The sequence below is a fragment of the Aedes albopictus genome, chromosome 1 (genome assembly GCF_035046485.1).
Source record: "Aedes albopictus strain Foshan chromosome 1, AalbF5, whole genome shotgun sequence".
Classification (NCBI taxonomy): Eukaryota; Metazoa; Arthropoda; class Insecta; order Diptera; family Culicidae; genus Aedes; species Aedes albopictus.
Window position 1 is genome coordinate 224,449,758 of NC_085136.1, and position 27,685 is coordinate 224,477,442.

Below are 27,685 nucleotides of genomic sequence, written 5' to 3' on the forward strand. Positions count from 1 at the left end.
GATACTAAACCTAAGCAGTGCGGAGTAGTCGGACGTGCGCTTTTCCTTTGTTCACTAAGTGAAATCTTTTGTGAGTCATGCTTGAATTCAATTAAAACCCATTATGTATAACTTATAAACTAAATTTGTTAGGCCTAGATAAGATTCGCAGTTACATGCAAAACGGAATTCGAAGTGTTTCGGGACGAAATAGGAAGAACACGAAATGTAAGTCGTCTTATAATGTACTATTAAACTGACCCTAACCTAATGCAAATAAAATTACAGCTTGAAGCTGCATTCGCTGCTGAAAAGACGTGGCCACTTAGCACCTATCCGAAACAATCTTCAAGATTTCTGGTATACGACGATCGATAGACGACCTGCGGAGTAAGCAGCCAAACTATCTGGATCGGCCGTGTAGTATACGGCAGTGTTAGAAGTACTGCGAAGTAAGCAGCTACCAGCAACGATGTTGCAGCCCGTAAAGATATGCGGAAAATGTTCGTCCGGCGGTTCGGTTGGACAGATGCTCGGATGCGATATGTGCGACGTCTGGTTCCATGCTGCTTGCGTAGATGAGACGGATACGAACCTCAACCCGGACAGGACTTGGAAGTGCAGCCGTTGCGTGAAGGACGACGCTGGGGAGGTATCTGGCCATCACGCTAGCAAGTCGGTGAGGAGTTCGGCTAGTAGCAGAACCCGACGGGAATTACTTCTGCAACAACTGGAGGAACAACGCGCCTTGAAGCTAAAACAACGCGCGGAAGAGGACGAGATAAGGAGAAAGCGTGCTGAGGAGGATGAAGCGTTTCTCCAACAAAAAATGGAGCTTATCCTGGACGATGACAACGAAAGCAGGCGTAGTAAGCTTAGCAGTCGGGCTAGCAGGCAAAAGGTCGAAGACTGGCTCAACAACGGCCGAGGCGGCCAAACAGTAGCGACCGGTCCGGCAGCAGCACACCTACCAGAGTGTGCACCCTCAACTTCTGGGCTGCAGAGAGAGGTTCCAACATCGACGTCAACACCTCAGGCAGGTAAAACGCACAAGCTAGTAGTAGTAGAAGACCCTCGAAATGGTATGCCGCAACATATAGGCCACCTTAACTATTTAGGGAACAGTAAGGGGTACATCGTTGGTAACAGTAAATTACCACCGACAAGTTTAGTAGCATCAAACGTGGGGGGGCAGCCTTTCCCTTTGCATGCGTCGTCCCAAATTGCACCAGTTAGCGAACTTTATGAAAATTGTAATGCGAAAACGGCAAATGCCGAGACAAAAGTTACCTTTTCAGGGTACATTCCTCCATTTGTACCCAGTGTTCATCAAAATACATTCGGTGTAAATTGTCAAGGTGTGGGAACTTGCCAGGGGCAAGCAGTCAAGCCTCCAATTTCGCGAAGTACAATCATACCTCCGTTCGTGGGAGCCTCCACAACAGCACCCATAGTGTTTCCAAGTGTTACCGTGCAAAACGCTAAGGTGTCAGTTCTACCGTCGTCGACGTCAGTTCCCAATATAAATGCCGAACAGCGAGCACCAGCAGTCAGCGCAGTGGAATCATTCGACGGCGCAGGGGCAGCCGAGTTGCAGCCAAATCCAGCAGGCGTACAGCTGTTTGGTGGACCACAAGTGGGAGTATCGCTTCAGCCCGCGCCTAGTAGTGCGCAGTTAGCAGCAAGGCAGGTGATGCCACGCGACTTGCCAAACTTCTCCGGCGATCCACAAGACTGGCCCTTGTTTTCAAGCTCCTTCTACAACTCTACGACAGCATGTGGGTTCACAGATGCGGAGAATCTTGCCAGGCTTCAACGATGCCTGACAGGGCATGCGCTGGATTCAGTAAAGAGTCGTCTGCTGATGCCGGAATCTGTACCACATGTGATGGAAACATTGCGTAAGCTGTATGGACGACCAGAGGTGCTCATCCACACACTCCTACGAAGACTGCGCAGTGTACCATCACCGAGAACCGAGAATCTACAGTCGGTCATCACGTTCGGGATGGCCGTACGGAACTTGGTCGACCACATGTTCGTAGCGCAGCTGATTGACCACCTTCGTAATCCTATGCTACTACACGAGCTAGTAGAAAAGCTTCCGTCGTCGATGAAAATGCAGTGGTCGTGGTATAAGCGATCACAAGCGGAAGTCAACCTTGCAACATTCGGGGAATTCATGACTGAAATGGTCAACACGGCCTCAGACGTGACTCTGCCAACAATAGATGACGCTGTTCACCAATCTAGACCGAACCAGGCTGGGAAAGATAACCAGAAACTATACGTGCACGCTCAGGCACGAGGCGAACTAGCGTTGACAACGAGTACTGCAGGCGGATCGAATTGTGCAACAGGACCAGCCGAAACAAGGCGATCGTGCCACTACTGTTCAAACGAGGAGCACGAAGTAGTCACGTGTCCACAGTTCAAGTCATTGGACGTAGATGGCAGGTGGAAGGCAATGCGGTTGAAAGGTCTATGCAGAACGTGCCTGATCCCGCATCGAAAATGGCCATGCCGTTCAGGAAAGGAATGTGGAGTCGACGGTTGCCAGATGCGTCACCATGCACTGTTGCACTCGCGGGGCGCTATGGAGTCATCGACTGGACAAGTGGGACTTGAAAGAAGATCGGGTCCAAGCGGAACGAATGTCATTCAGCAGAATCACCATTCAGCGTTGAACTTTTGCCTTTTCCGGTATTTGCCGGTAACCCTTGAGGGAAATGGAAAACAGGTGGAAACGTTCGCTTTCCTTGATGACGGTTGTCAAACAACGCTTATGGAAGCCGGACTGGCAGCTGACTTGGATATCGCCGGGCCAGCTGAGTCCCTTTGGCTAGGATGGACGGGCAACATTTCACGAGAGGAAAAGGGTTCGCAACGATTATCAGTGAAAATATCCGGCGGCGGGATGAAGAATCAGTACAAGTTGAGCAACGTACGTACGGTCCAGAAGCTTCAACTGCAAGGACAAACGTTCCACTACGAAGAGCTGATGAAGATGTACCCACACCTACGAGGACTTCCGCTACGCAGTTATGTCAACGCCGCGCCCAGAATCATCATCGGTATTGAACATGCACAGCTGTTGACTGCATTGAAGGTACGAGAGGGCAAGCCGAACGATCCAGTAGCAGTTAAGACTCGATTAGGTTGGTGCGTTTACGGCAAGCAGACATCTGGAGATAGTTCAGCCATCGAGCGAGTACATCTACACACGGAGGAGGAACAAATTGGGAATCGTGAGCTCCATGATTTGATGAAGCAATACTTTGCTATTGAGGAAGCTGCGGTAGCCACCCCTATCGAGTCGGCAGAAGACAGTCGAGCTCGTGCAATCTTACAGAAAACGACGCGCAGGGTTGAAGGAGGTTTTGAAACTGGTCTGATCTGGAAGTACGACCATCCGGTTTTTCCGGATAGCTTTCCTCTAGCCCTCCGGAGACTGCAGTCGTTAGAAAAGCGTCTAGCAAAGGACCAAGAGCTGGGAGAAAAAGTGATGTCGTTGATTCGAGATTACGAAAGGAAGGGATATGCGCACAAAATCACACAGGAGGAGTTGGAATCTACCGATCCTAGCCGCGTGTGGTATCTGCCGCTGGGAGTAGTGAGGAACCCGAAGAAACCGGAGAAGGTCCGTCTAATCTGGGATGCTGCGGCGCGGATACATCGACTATCGTTCAACGATATGCTTCTCAAAGGACCAGACATGATGACATCATTGGTTGCTGTTTTATTAAGATTCAGGCAAAGATCGATCGCAATTTGTGGGGACATCCGTGAAATGTTTCATCAGGTGCGGATCATTGCTGAGGACAAGCAGTCGCAGAGATTTTTATTCCGTTATCACCCAGATGAGCCACCGCAAATCTATGTCATGGATGTGGCAACGTTTGGTGCTACATGCTCTCCCTGCTCGTCGCAGTTCGTTAAGAACAAAAATGCACAAGAGTTCGCGTCGCAGTTTCCAAGGGCTTCGGAGGCCATTATCAAAGCCCACTACGTAGACGACTACCTGGATAGCGTAGACACTGTTGAGGAAGCGGTTCAGCTAGTCAACGAGGTGAAGTACGTGCATGCGCTAGGAGGATTTGAAATAAGGAATTTTTCATCGAATTCGTCAGCTGTTCTTCGAAGCCTGGGTGAAACGGAGCGTTCGCCGAAATCTCTGGATCTGGAAGGTTCAGCTTATGTCGAGCGAATCCTGGGCATGGTGTGGAAGCCAGCTGAAGATTTGTTCTCCTTTCGATGTAACGGTGAAGGATGACCTGAAGAACTTTCTGGAAGGAAATACTGTGCCGACGAAGCGACAAGTGCTGCGACTGGTTATGTCGCTGTTTGATCCCTGTGGATTCATTGCCCACTACATCGTACATGGTAAAATCCTGATGCAGCATATTTGGAGGTCAGGTACGGATTGGGACGATGGTATCTCGCCGGAGCTACAAGGTATGTGGAGAAACTGGATTCTACTACTGGAGCGGTTAGCAGAAGTTGAAGTCCCACGTTGTTTGTTCGGTAGAACCAGCAGTAAGGTACCCGCCTGCATACAGCTGCACGTCTTCGTTGATGCTAGTGAGCTAGCCTATGCGTGTTGTGCCTATTTAAGAATAGTGCAGGCAGGTGTTGTCCATTGCTGTCTCGTCGCGGCGAAAACAAAGGTAGCTCCCTTGAAGCCACTGTCAATTCCACGCCTTGAGCTGCAAGCTTGCGTAATCGGATGCCGCCTCATGGAAACCGTTTGCGACACCCTAGATCTGCCAATCGAAGGACGGTATTTGTGGACGGACTCCGCAACGGCGCTCGCCTGGATAAAATCCGACAGCCGACGCTACCATCCATATGTAGCCTTCCGAGTAGGCGAAATACTGAATTCCACCAGTGTAGATGAATGGTTCCACGTTCCATCGAAACAAAATGTAGCCGACGATTCTACGAAATGGGGAAGTGGTCCGAACTTCAGCCCAAACAGTCGCTGGTTTGCCGGCGAATCATTCCTGTATGAACCAATGATCAAATGGCCAAAGCAGACCGAGTTACAGTGGAAAACAAATGAAGAATTGCGTGCTGCATTCCATCTTCATCAAGAGTTACCAAAATCAACTATTGACGTTAGCAAGTTCTCCAACTGGAGCCGTTTGTTGCGAGCAACTGCGTATGTCCAACGAGCAGCGCAAAACTTCCGTGGTCGGAAGATAGGAGGAGAGCTGACAAGTGATGAGCTGTTGCAAGCTGAAAACCTTTTATGGAGTCAAACACAGATGCAAGCGTACCCGGACGAATACAGCGTGCTGAAGCATAACCTGGAACATCCGGAAACAACACCGAAGCTGTTAGAGAAAAGTAGTTCATTGTTTCAAGAATCTCCTTTCATGGACAGCGCAGGAGTAATCAGAATGAATAGTAGGATTTCAACCGCTCCTTCCGCACCGTTTGCAACCAAATATCCCGTGATTCTTCCCAAGGACCACGCTTTAACACGTCTGCTAGTTGATAGTTACCACCGGCGTTTTCTGCACATGCATAACGAAACTGTCTTGAACGAAGTTCGCCAAAGATTCAGAATTCCGCAGTTACGTCCGGTTATCAGAAGGGTTGCTAGAGACTGTCAGCGCTGCCGAATCACAAAATCCGTGCCACAAGCTCCGATGATGAGCCCACTTCCAGCAGTTCGGCTTACTCCTAACGTCCGGGCGTTCAGTTACACTGGTGTGGATTACTTCGGCCCAATCATGGTGAAGCAGGGACGCAGTTTGGTGAAGCGCTGGGTGGCGCTGTTCACGTGCCTCACCATACGTGCGGTACACTTGGAAGTTGTCCACAGCTTATCGACGCAATCCTGCGTTATGGCTATTCGACGCTTTGTTAGTCGTAGGGGCGCCCCCGAAGCCTTTTACTCTGACAACGGGACGTGTTTTAAAGGGGCCAGCAATTTGCTTGCAGATCAGCTGAAGGAAATCCATGAGGGTTGCGCAGTGACCTTTACGAACGCCAGAACTACCTGGCATTTCAACCCGCCATCAGCTCCACATATGGGCGGTTGTTGGGAGCGGATGGTTCGCTCCGTCAAGGTGGCAATGGCAGCCGTCGCAGACCACACGCATCATCCGAATGATGAGGTACTGGAGACTGTGGTTTTAGAAGCTGAATCCATCGTCAATTCGCGTCCACTGACCTACATCCCGGTAGATGACACAAATCAGGAAGCCCTTACACCGAATCATTTCCTGCTCTACGGTAATCAAGGAGTCGTTCAACCCAGAACAGCGTTTTCGGTGGAAGGAGCAACATTGCGGGACAGTTGGAAGCTGACACAATACTTATCGGATCTGGTTTGGAAGCGATGGGTGCGTGAGTATTTGCCAACGTTGACCAGGCGCACAAAATGGTTCCAGCCTACGAAACCATTGGAACCTGGAGATGTTGTGTTTGTGGTCGACGAGAATAAACGAAACGGATGGCTGCGAGGACGAATAATTGAGGTAGTTCAAGGAAAGGACGGACAAGTTCGGAGAGCCGTTGTGCAAACCAATGACGGGATCTTGTCGAGGCCGGCCATCAAGTTAGCGCTGATAGATGTCCGTTCAAACCGGAAGCAGCAGCCCGATGACAGGAGTTCCCCGGAACTACACGGGAGGGGGAATGTAAAAGACCAACAGGGCAGTCAGGTCATGGTGAGTTCCGTATCACCCGTGGTTGTCAATGCGGATGACAGAAGACTTGACGTTATCCGTCCGATCTGCCAAAAAGGAACGGTGGACGTTTCAGATGCGAGAGGCTAAAGCGAAACTGCAACGTAATTGTGTAAGCAGATAAACAACTTGCTGAATTAATTTTGCGTAAACCGTATTTTTTGCTGTACTTAGCAAGTTTGTGGGTTGAATTCTCGACTAACGGTAGTACGTTCATGGCGTATGTTTATCGCATATTAAGTTACTAAACGAATTCAATTATTTGTAGATACTAAACCTAAGCAGTGCGGAGTAGTCGGACGTGCGCTTTTCCTTTGTTCACTAAGTGAAATCTTTTGTGAGTCATGCTTGAATTCAATTAAAACCCATTATGTATAACTTATAAACTAAATTTGTTAGGCCTAGATAAGATTCGCAGTTACATGCAAAACGGAATTCGAAGTGTTTCGGGACGAAATAGGAAGAACACGAAATGTAAGTCGTCTTATAATGTACTATTAAACTGACCCTAACCTAATGCAAATAAAATTACAGCTTGAAGCTGCATTCGCTGCTGAAAAGACGTGGCCACTTAGCACCTATCCGAAACAATTATTATTAGTCTGTAACAAGATATCTTGTATCTTGATTATTATATTTTTTACCTTCCACAACAGTTCGATTGTACGAGAAGCTTGGATCGATGCATTTGACATTTCAGTGCTGTCGTGTTTACTGAATATTGTTCCTACAGTATCTGTGTTACGTATCCCTAACTTGATCCCTAAACATCCTTATGCACTATTTATTGAACATAATATCAAGATTCTATGACAAAAGCATAAATAAAAAAATGTTTAACGGATCTACTCATGGATTACCTGAACAAATGTTATGAATGCACCATGTCGAAGACCATACCTCACCACATATTGTCATACATTTTTAAAGATCGATATTTAATAATAAAAATAAAAACATATTCATATCGCAATTAGTACGTCTGGAAACAAAATCAATAAGGATCAACACTTTTTGGCCGTATTCGATACAAGTTTTCTCACCGTGCGATAAAAATACTGACAGCGAACAGAATGGAAAACACGTGTTTTGGGCTGAACAGCAGTTGAAGTATAAGGCGTTGTTCAGTTGATTACCACGTGCTGTGCTAATTCACCACTGCTGAACACTAGTTCAGGAGTGATCATTATTGAGTTAAGGGAAGATGATGTTTTGCTTTGGGTGCTGCAAATCACCATCTCTAGGATGGCGCAGATAGGAAAGCATGCGGCTGACAATCGACAGGTCTCGAGTTCTAATCCGGATTTAGGTAATTTTATATGTAATTCTTATTTCATATAGCTGTTCTCATCATGAGGGTAAATAATTACTCTCGTGAGAGCTCAACATTTTTGCATTTTATTTATTTTCAGTCATTTTTGCCAAAGTTTAATAACAGCTTTCCTGTATATTTGTTAAACGCTTTTAACAACAAAAAATTAAGTTGGTGCACAACATGATGCTTTATAACTTCTCCAAATTTGTGTGAACAAAACCCGAACATAGGTTGTCAGTGAAAATAATTCAAATGTTGTTCAATATTATGCTGAATTAATTCGTCATAATGGTGCCTGTTAAATGAGTGATTGTTAGTTGGGTAGAGAGGGCTTCTTGAGAATTTAAAGGGGTATCAGATTCTGAAAGATTTTAAGACGATTCAATGGATTTCAGGAGTTTCAGGAGCTCAACAGAGTTCAACGAAAGGGGTCTTGAGGGGTATCGAAGCCTTTCAAGGCGTTTCATGGCTGTCCAAGAGATTACAGGGAGTTCCGAAGAGGTTTCAAGGTAGTTCTATGCATTTTAGTAGATTTCAGGGGGTATTTTAGAACATTTTGTGTGGGGCTCAGAAGAGTTCAAAGTGTTTCCAGATATTTTTGGGGTTCAAATAAGGTTAAAAGAAGTTCTCGGGGAAATTAAGATCAGTTTCAAGGGGAATCAGGGCGTTTAAAGGGAGATTCAGGGGGCCTACAAGGACTTTCGAGAAAAAAAAATATAAAGCATATATGCATGTGAATATGAACTGCGACATAACACATTTGTTAATTCAATTACCCATTCTAAAGCGAGTTCTTGATGACTCTAAATAGTTGATGAATTCACTGTTTGGCCGAACATAGTTACATGGAGTTCCAGTTTACAAGTAGGTTCTTCTTCTTCTTCTTCTTTATGGCTCTACGTCCCCACTGGGACTTGGCCTGCCTCGCTTCAACTTAGTGTTCTTTGAGCACTTCCACAGTTATTAATTGAAGGGCTTTCTTGAGTAACTTAGTCAGAGTTGAACCGAACCGTCCAATTTTCATACGTTATTTTTGAAAATCCGCATTTTTTTTTAGTTATGATCACCTTTTGGGAGCAAACCTGAATATATTCTGCAATGTTCAGACGTCAATCAGAGTGTATATCAAGTCATCAAGGAAACTACTTATCAATCACAACCGAACTGGAAATGCAGCTTCTTCCTAAAGGAACATTTTATTTTACTATCTTCATTAAATAAGATTATTCCTTCATGAAAAGAACCATAGGTAGAATCTTGGTCATTCTTTTTTTCCAGAAGTCAGATTGATGTACCTCGAAGTGGTAATTTATTCCGCTAGGACGGTCTAATGAATGAGCCCAACCGTCAAGTGACGGTCAACCGCGGGCCCTGGCCGTCATAACAAACTAGTTGATTGCCGTTGCCCTGCGGCTTTGCTGTCCAATCATGTTCCCGGTTCTAGCTCGAGGTACATCTCTGAATGATATTAGCGGGTTAGGCCATGACAGCATTAGCTGATGTACCTATTGCTTCCGTAACAGAAAGAGAGTAATTATTTCTGCTCGGTTAGGATTATAATTACGTGCATCAAAGAGCCTCTTGTCAACCGCTTTGTAGGAGGAATAAATATGAAATGCAGCGCTGCGGTAAAATGAATGATATGGTTGCCAAAAAAAGTGGAACCATAATTCATGTATTTCTTTAAAATCACAAGCAAGGAAATCATTCGCTAATTTTGTTTTGGCGTGAAATGTAGATTTCAGAGCGCAAGAAACAGAACAAGCTGAATAACAGTTTCTTGAGCTAAAATTTGCTTAAGAGTAGTTTATTCCACTCTTGTACAGCAAAAATGTTTTTTGGACAAAGCACGATTTGTTGTGCCCAAACTTCAATAAAACGAGATATTAATCGATAAAATTTGATGACAAATTCTACATCTCTTTGTTATTTCAAAACAATCTTTAACACATGCTGTTTTCCTGCAATATCTAAGCTTGTACCGAAGCGAAAAATTGAAAAACAGTTTTACATTTGATTACTAATTAAATATGTATTCACGGATGAAACGAAAATGAGATAAATTTGAACAAAAATAATAATAAAATAATATCAACTTTGAGATTTTAAATCATAATTAAGGGAATCCTTGCCACCAAGAGCTGCATTTTACCTTCAACTCATCCCTGATCAGAATGATTGTCACCCATCGTTAATGAAGGACAGGGACATGGACACAGGTAAAGTAAAAACAGAAGACGCTTGGACGTGCAACAATCTTGTTTGTAACAACATTCCCGCTGTGACATAACAAGTAAACTGCCTGTTGGATCAGTCCACTCTTAGGAATGTCACCTGGGTGGGAAGCCGGTGCTGCTAAAGATGGACATTTGAGTTTTCTCCTTGGACAGCAGGAATGCTCCACATTGACCATCTTGGAATAGCACCCTCCAACATAACACATTATATTGAACCATTCAGGAACCATTGATTTGGAATGACTAGTAGCAACAGCACCTCATATGATAAGCCAATGTGTTGGAAATATCTCAACTGTTTCTTCGCCATTTACCAAGTGCATGATGATGGCCTCAGATGCGACTAAGGATGACTCAATGAATCGAAGGAGAGACGATGAATGCATTTCTTCTGTTGACCAACTGCGTGTCTTTCTGATCCGTGTGGCGGTTAGTCATCTCGTGGAAGTACCGTGTACCTATGTTAGTCATGAAATGGCTTTATAAACGATAAATGTTTGCGTTTGTTTTTATTGCTCTTGCCGTCTGGTGGCTGATGTAGTCTTGACGGTCTGTATCTTAAGGTATATCTACTTTTATTTTACTGCCTGTTAAGACTGCCACTGAATGTTTCGCATGCTTCAATTTACATCGTTCGTTTACTGCCTTGCTATAATGCCGTTAGAACCGATGTAGCGATTACAGTTTAAAATCTATTATGCATTTTAGATGCTCTTGTGTAAGCTATAAGAAAGGTGGTTTCGAATAATATCAACACAGGGTTGCTGTATTTCTTCTTAAACTAAATTTCGCTCACAAATAGATGCGCAAAATTAATGCTTAATGCCGGTTTTAAATTATGTCACATATACACAATTGAAAAAATGGGCTACTTTTCTTGTCCCGAATGATTACACTGTCCGACAAAAAAAAACTTTTGCCGTGATCAGAGACCCCATTAGTAGGGCATAAAAGCGCATGGAAAATGTAGAAAAATGACATTTTCAAATCTGTTGGAGCACCCCTAGAAACTTATTGAGATGAGTTTGAATTTTATTCATTTTTGAAGGTTCAACAAGAGCTTTAGAAATCATCATAAACACATTTGAAATACAATATCTTTGAAATGCAGTTTTGTGCACCGCTAAAATTTTCACGGATCTGAGAAGCAACTTTGATAAATAACTAGTCAAAATTTCTACCTATTACGACATTCCGTTTCATTGATACATATTAATATTAGGCTTAATTCTGACTTATATAGTGAAAATCTTTTAGGTTTTTTTTAATCTAATCCCATAAAGCACGCCCATATTCATATCCACTTAAAAAACTTCTATGCGCTAATGCCGTGCAGCGTCAGTTTTTCGGATACTTCGAACGCCTCGGAATATTGGATGGATTTCCGCTCCAGTAGGAGAAAACGTTTCTTTACAAGTTCTCCACTAGGTCACTAGATGTGAAGTACGTTTTCTAGTGTTAATGTATTTTTCAGCCTCTGACTGAAGAAGATAAAAATTGTATTTCAAACTTCTGGTTTACCTAAGTATGATTCTGGAAAGCTATACGAGAAATTTTAGGATATGATTACAAAGGATTCACAGGAAGAAAGTTAGAATAATTCATTGAAGTCAGCATGAGTGTTTTAAGGAAAATTGTTTCCAAATAAATTAAATGTTCTAATTGCAGTTTTCAAAAACTTTTTTGTCGCTTATGAAAATGAACAAAGTTTATTGTAACATTTGACATCAAATGTTACTTTCATAAACATGTTTAAATACCCATAAACTGCGATTTTGAATGCGATGGATTAGGATCACGATTCAGGCAAAATACACTTCGTCCACTTAATTCAAGGAAGTATTTTGTTTTGATCGAATTTCGAGTCGTGCCCAAATTTAAATACCCATATATCGCATATGGATGAGAATGCTTTTCAATGATTTGGTGCGTACCGAGGTAACCGTTCCAGATTGCTTGGCCTGGTGGATATCAAGCAGTTCCATGTTCTTAAAAATTTTAATACGATGCGGAAAATATATTCAAATTCCAACGACCTCTGCATTGAAACAAATTTGGGCTATTTGGACTAAATAAATTATATCAACTCGCCTTAGTGCTTCTGGATAGATAGTATTTTACATCATATTAACAAATATGGTCTAGGACCATTAAGCAGGAGCACCTATTTTGGGCACTTGCTGCTATAACTCAGTCAATTCCAAACCGATTGACTTGAATTGTTGCACATAGCTTGATACTATGCGTATCTGATCATGTCTCAAAAATCAAGTCATTCGGTTCTAAATTGACTGAGTCATAGTTATAGTGCCCAAAATAGGTGATCCTGCCCAAATGGTTCCAGACCCTATGCCGCTGGAACTTATAAAGCAATTTTACAATCGTGGAGGACATTATTGAGCTTGAAATTAAGATTGGAAATATTTTACTACAGGACAAATTCAATTTATTTCATTAAAGTTTCTTCAATGGCTATGCCCCAACATACACATTCTGTATTGTGAAACTAACTAAAATGTGTTGAAAACAAAGATTACTAATGGTAAATGGAGAATGATCTCATTTTTGGCTTGCATTTTTTTAGGGTTGTATTGTTTTGAACAGTCGTGAACTTAAACCATGTTTTCTGCGCAATCCCAGCTTCAATTCATTGTATTGAAATAGGTTTGTTTAATTCAATAAAGTTATCAATTTTACCACCTTGGTATGGCAAGGAGGTTCTTCAAAACATTAAGTGAATATAGACGACCCACGAAATCACCGGACACTTTTTTTTTGTACTGATAGCAAAATATTAATGTATTAGATTTTATTTTTTTTTACACAGGCTTACCACGTCGGTAGTTTGAAAGATCGACCGGATTTTCTTCTCGAAAATATGAATTCAATTATTTAGATCATAAGTGTAGCATTTCTAAGTCTAATCAAAGTAAAATATTTATATTGTTATGATTAGATAAGGATAGGGTCTTGCTTTTTGTGATTGAATTAAGAGAAAACTTCAAGGATATGTATTATATAAGTCATATTTGATTCTTCCCGGAAATGTATCAATGAAATGGAATGTTGTAATAGGCTGAAATTTTGACTTGTTATTTATTAAAGTTACTTCTCAGATCTGTGAAAATTTCAGCGGTGAACAAAATTGCATTTCAAAGATATTGTATTTCAAAAGTGTTTATAATGGTTTCTAAAGCTCGTGTTAAATCTTCAAAAATGAATAAAATTCAAACTCATCTCAAAAAGTTTCTAGGGGTGCTCCAACAGATTTGAAAATGTCATTTTTCTACATTTTCCATGCGCTTTTATGCCCTACTAATGGGGTCTCTGATCATGGCAAAAGTTTTTTTTTGTCGGACAGTGTTATCTGATATACAATAGACGTTCAGTCGGTGCAAACGGTTTAACTGCAATGCTTTTTAACTGCAAGTCCGGTAAGTGCAACAAATTTGCAGTTCCCGCACCGCTATCCGTAAAAACGGTGCGCCAAGTTAGCCCAAATGAACAGTCGAATGAATTTTGCGCCCATTTAAAGTCAATTGATGGGTTGTTGAGATCTATCTGCAGTTGTCGAATTTTGTTCGCTAAGTGAAACGTAAACATGTTGCAGTTATCGAACGTCTACTGTAAAACATTGCTCAAGCAACAGCTCAGAATCATTCAAAAGCTTGTTAATTTAACCGAAGTTCTACGAAAGCACTGGTTAGATTGTATACTTCTGTGTTCCATATTTGTTCCTTGAAGATTTTGTTCCTGGAGATCTAATTTTGAAAGCACCATGTACGAATAATGTAACGCAGGTATTTATTGATGAAGACCTGCAGTCATTGCATGTTCTCCAATTTATTTATTTATTTATTTATTTTAATCCATCTGACAGTAGTCTACATGAATGTCTTATATAACTAATTAAATCTCATTTAATCTACCGGACCTTTCAACTCTTCTGACGAAACATCTACAATTTTCCCCAAATTCAAACAAGTCGTCCACCAAAGAAAAAACTCTGACACTCGAGGTAAGCAGTTCGTAAAACCCCGGTGGCACGAAATTCGATTCGGGACAAAAGTTCGGAGGCGTCAATCTCTCCACTCAATATTTTCGCAACAAACGAAGCCTGTTGAATTTTACGACGCCGCTGCAGCGTATCGAGCCCAATAAGCCGACAACGCGCCTCATATGGAGGGAGATTTTGTGGATCTCTCCACAGCAGGTCTCTAAGAGCAATTCTGATGAATCGACGTTGAACACGTTTAATCCTGGCGATCCACGACAAGTGGTAAGGGTTCGTTCAAATATTACGTAACGCTAAGGGGGGAGGGAGGGGGTCCAGCGCTGCGTTACGCTTCATACAAAATTTCAAAATTTTCCATACAAAAGTTGTTACGTGGGGGAGGGAGGGGGTCTAAAATTGGCAAATTTTGCGTTACGTAATATATGAATGAACCCTAAGGAGTCCATACAACTGCAGCGTTTTCCAATATAGGCCGTACCAGTGCACAATAAAGTGCTTTGAAACAATAAGGGTCAGTGAATTCCCGTGACACTTTTGCGATGAAGCCCAATTGACGTGTAGCCTTGGAAATTATGGAGGAGATATGCTGATTGAATGTCAGTTTTGCGTCAAGAACGACACCCAAATCGCTCACTTGATCAACGCGCTCAAGGACAACACCGTCAATGCAGTAATCAAACGTGATAGGATTTCTCGACCTGTGGAACGAAATCACTATGCACTTTGAAATGCTCATGACAAGTTTGTTAAGCCTACACCATTCAGCAAAAGTATCCAGCAAACTTTGAAGCCGGAGACAGTCTTCCATCGTCTTGACGACCAGATAAATTTTCAGTTCGTCAGCGTATACAGCGTAATTGGAGTAATCATCTATTAACTTAGTTTTGAGTAACGATCGAATATCTCATAATTAGAGTAGCTTTGACTCACTTTTCTTATTTCAATAAAAGCAAAAGTGAATAGATACTACTCTCTTTAAAAAAATCATGGAGCCATAATTTGATAATTAAATTGCTAGCAAGTGTAAAACTAATTATCGAAGAAGCAAACAATATTAGTTATTTATCGATTATTCAGAAGGAGTCTTGGAAGGAATACATATTACAATTGAATCAGAAAATACATAATGTTCTTAAATTATTAATTATAAAAATAATTCTAATCATATAAACTCTTGGATGCATTCCAATCTTGTCTTATATTCGGTGCGTCTTGGGCCTCGTCTTGGGGAAAGGTATTCACTCCACCGATGCGGAACATACACTTCAGGGCTCTCCTTCAATGTATTTCCGATTCCCGGTTTGGAAATCGGGACTCCGCACAATATCGACAACGAAATTTCCGTTCACTTGATAACAAGTTCCTGGAAATAAAATTACACACACTATAGCGTAATAATTTTATTATTTCATAAGTTTATCATTCAAAAACTTACCTTGTTGTCTTAAAGCAGATTTTCGCTTGAAATAAGATCGAAACTCATTGAATTTCAGATAAATTTTCAAATGTTTTCGGCACAGCTTTGTTGTATTCTTGTATGAGTTGAAAACTACTCTCGTCCATAAAATAAGGGTACTCTCTTTTGACAGCTTGAAAGTACCAGAGTGAATAGAAAACGACTCACTTTTAAGTAGTTTTCAACGAGCGTGTATTATTCCGTGAGTAAAAGTGACATTTCTCTTTCTTTTTGTATCTTCTTTCGCACCAAAGACATCAGTGTGCATTAAGCTGTTATTTAGTACACAGGGACCTTAGGTCTGTATTACACAGGGTCAAATATTTGACAAGGAAAGTACTTAAGAACCAAAAATTCCTCCGGAGATTCCACCAAGAATTCCTTCAGAGATTCCTGCAGTAATTTCTTCGGAGATTCCTTCAGGCATTCCTTTAGGAATTCCTACGGAGATTCCTCCAGAAATTCTTCCGGAAATTCCTCCATGAATTTCTCCGGAGACTCCTCCAGGAATTGCTTTGGAGATTCCTCCAGGAATTCCTCCGGCGGTTCCTCCGGGAATTCCTCCAGAGATTCCGCCCCAAAGATTCCTGCAGTAATTTCTTCGGAGTTTCCTCCAGGAATTCCAGGAAGAATCCTCAGAGGAATTCTCGGAGGAATTCTTGGAGGAATCCTCGGAGGAATTACTGGAGGAATTTCCGGAGGAATTTCTGTAGGAATCTCCGAAGAAATTATTGCAGAAATCATTGGGCGAATTCTTGGAGGAATCTCTTGAGGTATTCCTGGAGGAGTCTCCGAAGAAATTACTGCAGGAATCTCCGAAGGAATTCTTGGTGGAATCTCCGCATGAATTCCCGGAGGGAGGAACCCATAAAGTTACTCCTAGAGGAGACTTAGAGGAACCCCGCTGGAGGAATCCCGGAAGAAGTTGCTGGAGGAACAATTTCTCAGATAAATCTGACAAACAATTCCTGGGGAAATCCCAAAAGGAATTCTTTGAGGATTCATATAAGAAACGTCCAGAGAAAACCTAGAGGGATCCCAAATAGTTCTATTTTAGAAAAAAAAAAACACCTGGAGAAATCTTAGAATGCATTCCTGTAGAAATCCTAAAAACAACTTATGGAATGATCCCGAAAGGAATTCCGGCGGGAATCTCCGAATACATATCTGAGTGAACCCCGAAAAAAAAAACTAAAGAAATCCCGGTTGAAAGGATGGTTCAAAAAACTAGGGGTGGGTAATGTCTGAGACATAACCGCAGTGTTGACGTAGGACAAAGGCTGGAATGAGGTTCCGACTTTTATATATCAAAATAGGCCCTCCATTTGAAGTCTTAAATCAGCAGATTTTTCGGGACATTGTTGTCCGACCTTCGTAAATAAATGCTTCCAGATCGATGGATTAAAATTATCCGATTCACAACTCTTGAGAAATCATTTTCGGTGATTCTGAAAAAGACAGTTTAGGTAATGGGCGATTTTAGAAAGAAAATTATACATAAATTCATCATGGCACGCTATGTGTGTTGGTTTTCTCTGCTCTGCCATCAAAAATTGGCCCGCCACTTGCTGCCGTGGATGAGAATAATAATATCTTGCTTTACTTTTGCTGAGCAATGTAGCTCTCAATATCCTAGCTCTCAATCTTTCACTTTTTGATTGCACTAAACTTTTATCGATTGAGGAGGAATATAATCCAATTCATTACCCTTGATTAATGGAATGATATTTTTGGTGGTCCTGAAAAGGATCATTTGAATAATGGATGGTTTTGATGAATTTTCAATGTCACGCAATGCGTGTTGGTTTTATCCGTGCTCAATGCTAGGTGCCGTCGAAAACTGGCCTGCTGCTTGTTGCCGTGGTCTGAGGATGAGATTCCTGATGCTATCAGCCGAGAATCGACGCAGTTGATGTGCTGCTGCTCAGCGGTGGAGGTGACCACCTCCACCCTCCTAGACTGATCCAATGAAAATGATGAAAGACATCAGAGGGAACAGCTTTTATAACTTTAGATTAGCAGATGCAGCTCCTCCCATTCGGCTGGCTTTCCAGTTTATTTCGTTTGCATGACCCGTCCCGTATGCAACGGACACTGGAAACAATCAATCAACCGAGAAATGAGAAAATTTTCATAGAACGAGTAAAGTAACCGAAACATTGGAAAATCCAGATTATTTCAATTCGAAAAATATTAGAAATAAACAGTGTTTTACGAAACATGGTCCTGATACGATAATGCGTTGCTCAATTCAGTGTGGAACCTTAAGTGGCCGGCTTCATCATTGTTTCTCAGCAACCAAGCATTCAATTTTTCACATCTCGGTTACACCACACTTTTCGCGATTGATGGAATTAATTATCTGATTTACAACTCTATAATAAAATAATTATCGGTGGCCCTGAAAAGGACCGTTTCATTCAGTGTCGCGAAGCATCAGCGTACAAGTCACAAAAAAGCTGATAAACACCAAGCTTGTGTCACCCTGTCTCTGCGGTTTCTGATTCGCTCTCTCTACAGTCGCTAACACCAGGAAAGACAGAATCCCATCATAGTCACCCGGTCACCCTTGTTTTGCTACAATCATCCTGACTTGGATACGGCTCATGTGAGTGTCATGACTCTCTCCGTCGCCTCAAGCAGATGCACGCGCAACAGCATGTAAAACTATGCATGTGTATTATCACAAGCACGGTACTACGTCATAAATCCTATTCGTTTTGCATAGCTCAATATAAACGCACACATTGAGCGCACCATGCAGTTCGCCCTGGCTACGGCAAACGTTCTCACTTCGCCCGTTATGCATCGTTGCTCAGAGAGATTGATTTTCTCGCAACCCGCCTGAAGCATACTCAGCAACTGCTATCGCTGCAAAGTTGCGAAGGGTGGAACCCACAACATGTTTGTCATTCCAGGCGTGATATGCTAGCTGGTTCGTATCACCTTGGGAACGGTGACTCCAGAAAGCGGTTCAAGTGATTGTCTCGTGATGGTCGCGATTATTCGCAAGACTGGTTTCATTTATTGGCGATTTAAGGAAGGAAATGGCATGAATCCATTCAACAAATGCGAATTGAATGAATCCACCATGCCACAAATGCATGTTAGTTTTTTTTCGCGCTAAATGTAGGATTCCACCAGAAACTGACCCGCTGCTTGCTGCCGTCGCGTCGATGAGACTCCTGGTGCTATCAGCACAATAGCCGTGTGCCACTGCCCAGCTGTGGAGGTGACGTCCACCTTCCATGACTGATTCAAGAAAAATGATGAAAGAAAATTGAGGGAACAGTTTTTATACCCCTAGATAAGCAGTTCAAGCTCCTCCCATTTGACTGGCTTTCCAGTTTATTTCGTTTGCATGCCCCGCCCCGCATGCACCAGACCAGGGTTGTTAACGTTAATCAACGATTAACGCCGTTTCGTTTATTCGTTAACGTTAATTGTAACGTTCAACGAATTATTCGTTGATTTTTCAGGCGCGTTGATCAACGTTAACGTTAACGCACAGCGTTGATTTAACGTCAACGAGTCCGTTAATTTTGCGTTAAAATGGTAATTTCCCCAAAAATGGTTTTAGTTCGGCCTTATTAAACCTTCTGACATATGTCAAGATAAAATTGGAATAAAAGCAAATACTAGATTATATTCAATATTTGTTCCTTTAAATTGATTTGAAGGATTTGTCAAATTAAGCTCCCATTTAGACCAAAACCACAGCTCCCGTGTTCCATTAGCTAACCCAACATTATATGTGGCAACTCTTTAAGCGACGTATTGGAACTGTGCCTAGTGCGCGAAGAGTTATTAGTCCACTAATATGGGCGCCATATCATGGGCAACGAGTCATTTTGTGAAATTATAGCTGGTTTAGTCATTTAAGAAGCATAAAAGACATCCCATAAGTCAATTTAAAGAAAACTGAAATTAAAAAAAACCTTTCTATGGAGGAAATGGCGGATTTGGCCTATTTCCGCAGGTTTTTCGTTCTATGTTCGGCCAAGAGCTAGGCCAAGAGTGAATTCGATCATCGAGGTCTAATTTTGCATGAAGATTTAGCATAGCTATACCGGTACATCGACCCACTCAAAAATCAGACAGGGAAGATTGAATACACCCTTAGAAAAGAAAAATATTTGCATATGCTTGTTATTTTTCCAAAGATGTCCTCTAACTAATCAAAAAAGTCCAGCAACATCAATTGTGATGCAGAGATTTTCCATTATACATTTAGGATGTTACCTTGAAGTTACTACTGGAGTCATGTAATATTTCGTTTCTTGATTTTTTTTCTTGAATTTCCTTTAATTAGAATACCTATCTTCTTCGTCTTGAATCCTGCACAATATGGAAACTCTTCCGTAATCCACACATTTTCATAATTCAAACGGTCTTTTGAGTTTCTTGTTTTTTGAGCAGATCAAATCCTCCTCCTGCGCAAATGGCTTCACACGATGATGACACTGACGTATTATATACACACGGTTGCTGTGATCGATTGTAAACTACGCCGACACGTGGCCACGGGTTAAGCGGCCACAATGCAATGTAATGATTATTGGTAATTAGTTTGTACGTAGGTCTAAGTGCTGCTCTCCTGTTGAGTTTCTGATGCCAGTAAGAGATGCTTCCCCATCGATAGTTTATCGGACTAAAAAGACGGTAGAGTAAATGGAATCCCAATAGAAACCGAAATATTGATTGCAAACCTTACAAAGCACGTAATGCCTTCTGGTCTAGAAAAAAAATAGTTCACCCGCACCCCAGAATCGTAAAAATATCTTACTGGCAGGTATGAAGATACTATATACCCAAGGGAGCCAAGGAAATTTCCATTACGATAAATGATTGGACCAACCGGGAATCGAATCCGTCATCCTCAGCATGGCACTGTCCATTAACTACGTAGACCTATTTTTGGAAATCTCAGACCCCTCTCTACTCAAAATTTGTATGGAGATTAGACTTTTGCCAAACCCCTTCCCCACAAGCTACGTAGTTTATGGACAGGTCCCACGGCTTTACCGAATATCCATGCGTTTACCGGCCCCGTAGGCCGAGAAAAATGCATCAACATAAATCACAGGCTAATTAACGATTCGATCAACGGCACCCGTTGACGTTGAATCAACGCATCCCGTTAACGTTAACGTTGATTGCCAAGAAAATCAACGCAACGCCGTTGACGTTGATCTGAATGAAAATTAACGTTAACGGCGTTAATCGTTGATTAACGTTAACAACCCTGCACCAGACGCTTGAAACGGTTAATCAAACGAGAAATTTTCTCTTATGTAAAATTTTTCATTTAACGAATGAAGTAACCAAAATATTAGATGATTTAGAGCGTTTTAATTTGAATATATTTAGAATTTAACAATATAATAAGTGGCCGGCATCCTCATTGTTGCTGAGCCACCAAGCATTCATTCTTTCACTTTTCGGTTGCACCACACTTTTCCGGATCGATGGAATGAAATAATTTTTCGATTTATAGGACTGTATGAAAAATGGACGATATTAGACAGAAAATGACATGAATTCATCATGCCACGCAATGCACTTAGAGCCAAGGGCTGAAAGTCTCTCAAATAAAGACAAATCAATCAATCAATGCACTTAGGTTTTCGCCACGCAAAATGCTAGGCTACCGAAGTCTGACCCACTGCTTGGTGCGGTGGATCAAATTAATGAGTCGACCATCACTTTTGCTGAAAACCGGAGCTGTCTTTCACTTTTGATTGCACTAAGCTTTTCTCGATCGATGGAGGTTCAATCATAACTCTGTTAGAAAGATTTTCTGTGGTCCTGAAAAGGACCCTTTGTATAATGTACGATTTTGATGATCTCACCATGCCACGAAATGCGTGTTGGTTTTCTTCGCGTTGAATTCTGGATGCTCTCCAAAATTAACCGGCAGCTTGCTGCCGTGGATGAGATTCCTGGCCGAGGAGAAAGTCGTCACTGGGTTGGTGTGTGCTTCTGCCGGACTGGAGGTGACACCAACTTCCTTGACTGATGCAACGAAAATGACGAAAGAAAACAAAGGGCACAGCTTGTATACCCCTAGATTAGCAGATGAAGCTCCTCCCATTTGGCTGGCTTCCAATTTATTTCGTTTGCATGACCCGCCCCGCATGCACCAGATGCTTGAAACGGTTAATCAACCAAGAAATGAGAAAAGTTTCATTGACCGAATAAAGTAACCAAAATATTGGAAGATTTAGATCATTTTAACTCGAAAAATGCTTTAATTAAATAATGATTCACAAAAAATGGTCCGGATAGGATGAAGCGTTGCTAAATTCCGCATGAAACCATTAGTGGCCGGCATCAGCATTGTTGCAGGGCCACCAAGCATTCAATCTTTCACTTTTCGGTTGCACACTTTTCCCGTTCGAAATAATTATGTGATTCACAACTCTTGAGTAATAGTTTTCGATGGTCCCGAAAAGAACCGTTTGAATATTGGTCGATTTTAGATAGAAATTGACATGGATTCATCATGCCACGCAATGCGTGTTGGATTTCTCCGTGCTGTTTGCTGGACGCCGTCGAAAATTGGCCCGCCGCTTGCTGTCGTGGGTGCGATTCCGGATTTTGCTGCTGCCTCTGCCACCACCGTCGATCAATCGGATGTTGAAACACTTCCTTGGTCTGCCGCGTTGGACGGTTAGAAGGTGAATGTGCAACAGCACCGTTGCCGAAAACCACCGCCACCGAGTCGACACGGCCGTCAAAGAAGAATGAGCGAAAACGCAAACGAAGAAAATGGGCAGCTTTCGTTCGATGCGTTCACCTCAAGACAACAAAGACAAATGAGGGAAGATGCGAAGAAGCAGTAGCTTTTATATTCGACGGGAGCCTGCAAAATGTGCTCGATCGTGATTGGCTGGAATAAACATGGGTTCACTTTTCCCAATTTTTCAATAGTTTGTTATTGAAAAACAGCTAATGTTATTATTGGACATAATTGGTGTAAAGATTTGCAATCGATCGGTGCCAAAATTTTGAAAATTCAACAAGAAATGGCTGAGTTATTAAAGCTCAAAATCTCCACTTTAAACGTAACGCGGCCGATTTCTGAAAATTCAGAATGACACCCGGTATAGAAAAGAGAGACGTAGTCCTACGTCAAAAACTCCTGGTAAAATCTTAGAAAACATCTCTGGAGAAAACCTTGAAGGAACTCCTAGAAGATCCCATGCTATTAAATCCTGAAAAAAAAACATGAGTTCCTTCATGAAGGGTTTTTTGTAGAAATCCCAATGAAAATCTCAGAGACATTTTATGAGAATCTCCGGCGAACTCCTGGTGGATGTTTCGGTGGAACACATGGAAGAATTTCAAGAGGATTTTCTACGAAATCCCAGAGAAAAACCTTCGTACGGGATGCCAGAAGATTCATCACAAAGAATTCTTCGTGGATCTTCATAAAATTTCCCGTGAATGTTTGTCCCAGTATTTCTTCAAGAACTCCATGAAGTAATAGCCAGAGTCCCACAGCAGAATTCCTCCCACCGTAGTCCAAACCCCTAAATTGCAGAATTTTTAATTAGTATCTATCCATAGTTCTCGCTGTATTACCATTAAAAGTTCCCCCAGAATCCCAGCGCAATCCCAAAAAATAGTTTAGCTGTTTAAGAGTAGAACAAACATCTTTTTAGCAAACTTCAGCTTAACACTTAAACTACTGAGGGGGTAAAAACTCCCGCGAACTACCAAGGGTCCAAAAAAAGTCGGAAGTCCAACTTTGACAAGGCATTTCTCGGCCGTTCAACCGATTTTAAAACTTTTTTTTGCGATGGAACCGGACAGGTTTCAAGAAAAGCGTCCATCTTAAAGATTTTAAAATAGATGCGTCTACCCAAAGTTATTAAGCAAAAGGCACTTCCTACTTTTTTTGAAAACGCATTTTTTGCACACATTGATCAATAAAATAAAATTTAAAGCGATGACATATGATTTTTTCGACCCTGAATCATGCGTACAGCCGGAGTGAACATGTTTATGCAAAATAAGTGATTTTCCAGTACACTAATATTTTAATTCACTGAAAAAACTGCTAAAATACCCTATTTTTTCACATAAAATAAGCAATAAATCAAAATTTAAAGCGATGACATATAATTTTTTTGGTCTTAAATTGTTCGTAGGATTGTACTGGACATTTTTGATTAACAATAAAAATGTTTTAGTTACACTCTTATTTTGGTTTACCCGAAGAACTACGAAATTTTCATATTTTTTACACAAAGTAGTCAACAAAACTAAAATTAAAACGATAACTTGTAGTTTTTTAGCCTTGAATTGTTCTTAGTAGTTTGGGGGACATACTTGAAGAATAATAGTGATGTTTTCATTACACTCATATTTTGATTTACTCAAAAACCATCGAAAATACCACATTTCTCACACAAAGTGGTTAACAAATAAAAATGGCTTACAATGCATTGCAGTTTTTTGCCTTGAAATTATCCGTGAAAGAGTTCAGGACATATTTGATGAACAATAGTCAAGTTTTTATGACACTTTTAATTTATTTTACTACAAAAATGCCATAATTTTCATACAAAATAGTCAATAAACCAAAATTTAAAGCCATAACATGTAGTTTTTTGGCCTTAAATTTCCAATAGAATGTACTGGACATGATTTTGGTAAGATTTGAAGTTAACATTACATTAATATTTTGTTTTATCAAAAAATATACAAAAATACCACATTTTTCACACAAAGTAGTCAACAAATAAAAATTGGATTCAATGTATGTGTTTTTTTTTTTGCTAAATTATTCGTGAAAGAATACTGGACGTATTTGATAAACAATAGTGAAGTTTACATGACACTCTTAATATATTTTACAAAAATTCAAAGCAATAACATATAGTTAATTGACTTTTAATTTTCCGTTGTACCAGGCATGCATTTGATAAAATTTTGATGTTAACATTACACTCACATTTTGTTCAACTAGAAAAATCACGAGTGTGCCCAAAAAATGTTCAAACAAAATAGCCAATATTCCAAAATTCAAAGCGAAAACATGCAGAATTGTATTCTTGATTTTGTTTTTTTACCAGTTCTAGGTTGTATATTACCTGGAAAAAATACAAAGGAAACCTGAAATCCTCGGGGAATTTTATTTAACAGGGAAAGTTTTTTTTTATTGGTTTTAATTTGTGAATTTTAACAATGCTAACTCTGCGCTGTTATGAAATTTGCTTTCTTCCCGTCCATTACCAAAGCACAGATATTTGGGGCTAATCACTGACTATATTTCAAGATTGACGTAGTTTCTCTAAGGCCTCGGGGTCACGGGTGTTAATGGAAGGTCCAAAGAATATGATTGGTCAAAGTTTAGGCACAATTAAGAATATACAGAAACAAGCTCACCAAATTATACGAGTTGCAGTACTCTTGAGACGAAATTGTCGACATCCATTTGCGTCTCCTTAACATGAAGTAGCAATCACCAAAAAATACACGGAAATCTCGTACAAATGAAAAAAGTTACGAACTTTACTGCTATGAATAAAACAAGTTTTCCAAAGTTAAGGTTAGGTTTTGTGTCTTTAGTTGAGAGATTTTCAGCTCGAGGCCGTCCGATCTGTTACTTTTCAAAAGTTTGTCTAGTGCTTATTTCTTTCGATTATGAGCATCTACTACTACTTTTTTGTAGTAGGAAGTGTCAAACAAATATTTTCCCGAAACGCTGAAGGTTCTTACTGGAAGCGTGTCGTTCCGTGAAAAAGTTGAAGATTCTTCTGGATGATTATTCGAAAAGCAAGTTAAATGAAGAAAGAATCTGTTCAACCGTGCTAGGGCAATAAGAAGAGGGCTCCTATATCTAGCACTCTAGCAGCTATTTCCGGTATGCTGTCGATTTTGATACGATGCTGCAAATTCCATGTACATACAAGGATGTTTCCAGAATGCAAAATATGTTTTTCCGTTTTTAACTGTTTCGTTAAGTGTGAGTATGCACTTAAGTGCATATTAAGTGCACTCTTACGAACATTTCAAGGCCAAAAAACTATATACTATCGCATTGAATTTTGATTCATATTTTTATAGATATACTAGCTGTCCCCGGCAAACTTTGTCTTGCCTACTGCGTTTTTTGACGTTTCAAGTCCCTAGCCAAGCCCAAGTCCCCGTTCAAAATGCATGAAAACCCGATTTAAAACTCCAAATTTTCCCATGTTTTTTGCCTCATAAACCTCCCTTGGGTGAAAACTAACCAAACAAAACTTAGACGACCAAAATTGGACCACCCGGTCGCAAGTTATACGCGGTCCCACGTATGCCACTGCATTTTTATATATATAGATGGTATTTCTGTTTTTAGTGACATATAATACGAGAAGCATTGAAAGATCACTGTTGTTTATCAAACAAGTCTATTACTTTATTACGAGTAATTTCCAATTTTTATTTGTTGACAATTTTGTGTAAAAAATGTGGTATTTTCCTAGTATTTCGAGTGAAATAAGATATGAGTGTTATAGAATCATCTCTAGTATTGTTCAAATAAATCCACTAAACTACTACGATAAATTCAAAGTATTAAAACTACATGTCATTGATTTAAAGTTTAGCTTATTGTCAAAATGTGATATTTTCGTATATTTTTGATAAAACAAAATATTAATGTAATTCACAAGACGCGACGCGAGACAAGACAAACACTTATCGTTCTTACAATCGTCAAAGGGTTTAAAATTTACCTTTTCTGTCGACCGGTTTCGGGCGCGATGTTGCCCATCTTCGGGACAATGTCCGACTGGTTACGTGTTGTCGTACGATGTTCGTACTCGTCCAGAGAAGAGAATTTTTTTTTTTATTTATTTACTGTTGTTATCCACCAGGTTGAAGAGACACGATGCGATGGGGGGATCATCTTCGTTCATCAATGGTCCCTTAGTGTTGGTGATGAGCATCGATTCCCATGCGTTGAGGAGCGCGGCCTTTCTCACTGGTTTGATCATCTTCGCATTTTTCCAACTTATGTTGTGGTTGGATGCCGCCGCATGTGCCGCTACCCCGGATTCGTTCGGTTTGTTCGACTCTACCGCTGTTCTGTGTTCCCTCAGACGCACCTTAATTTTGCGGCGTGTTTGGCCAATATAAACTGCTGGGCAGTCTTCGCAAGGTATTCGATATATACCTGATTGTTCGTCCGGTGGGACTTTATCCTTCAGGTTGCATAGTAAGTCCCGAAGCGTGTTGTCACTCTTGTGCACCACGTGAAGTCCTTGCCGCTGCAGTGTATTTTTGATCGGGTTCGTGATTTTCGGATAAAACGGCAGACTCACGAACCCGATCAAAAATACACTGCAGCGGCAAGGACTTCACGTGGTGCACAAGAGTGACAACACGCTTCGGGACTTACTATGCAACCTGAAGGATAAAGTCCCACCGGACGAACAATCAGGTATATATCGAATACCTTGCGAAGACTGCCCAGCAGTTTATATTGGCCAAACACGCCGCAAAATTAAGGTGCGTCTGAGGGAACACAGAACAGCGGTAGAGTCGAACAAACCGAACGAATCCGGGGTAGCGGCACATGCGGCGGCATCCAACCACAACATAAGTTGGAAAAATGCGAAGATGATCAAACCAGTGAGAAAGGCCGCGCTCCTCAACGCATGGGAATCGATGCTCATCACCAACACTAAGGGACCATTGATGAACGAAGATGATCCCCCCATCGCATCGTGTCTCTTCAACCTGGTGGATAACAACAGTAAATAAATAAAAAAAAAAATTCTCTTCTCTGGACGAGTACGAACATCGTACGACAACACGTAACCAGTCGGACATTGTCCCGAAGATGGGCAACATCGCGCCCGAAACCGGTCGACAGAAAAGGTAAATTTTAAACCCTTTGACGATTGTAAGAACGATAAGTGTTTGTCTTGTCTCGCGTCGCGTCTTGTGAATGTCAGTTAGTTCTTACGTTGGCACAAAACATAAAAA

The 27,685-nt window shown here is 41.2% G+C and overlaps 1 protein-coding gene across 1 annotated transcript; it reads left to right on the forward strand.

Annotated features, from left to right (window-relative positions):
* Positions 1–451: 451 nt before the first annotated feature.
* LOC134291169 (uncharacterized) lies at positions 452–27,460 on the forward strand. Its single transcript, XM_062858605.1, has 4 exons — positions 452–1,061; positions 1,338–4,048; positions 4,110–6,659; positions 27,044–27,460. The coding sequence occupies exons 1-4, from the start codon at positions 452–454 to the stop codon at positions 27,458–27,460; spliced, it is 6,288 nt and encodes a 2,095-aa protein (XP_062714589.1).
* Positions 27,461–27,685: the final 225 nt, after the last annotated feature.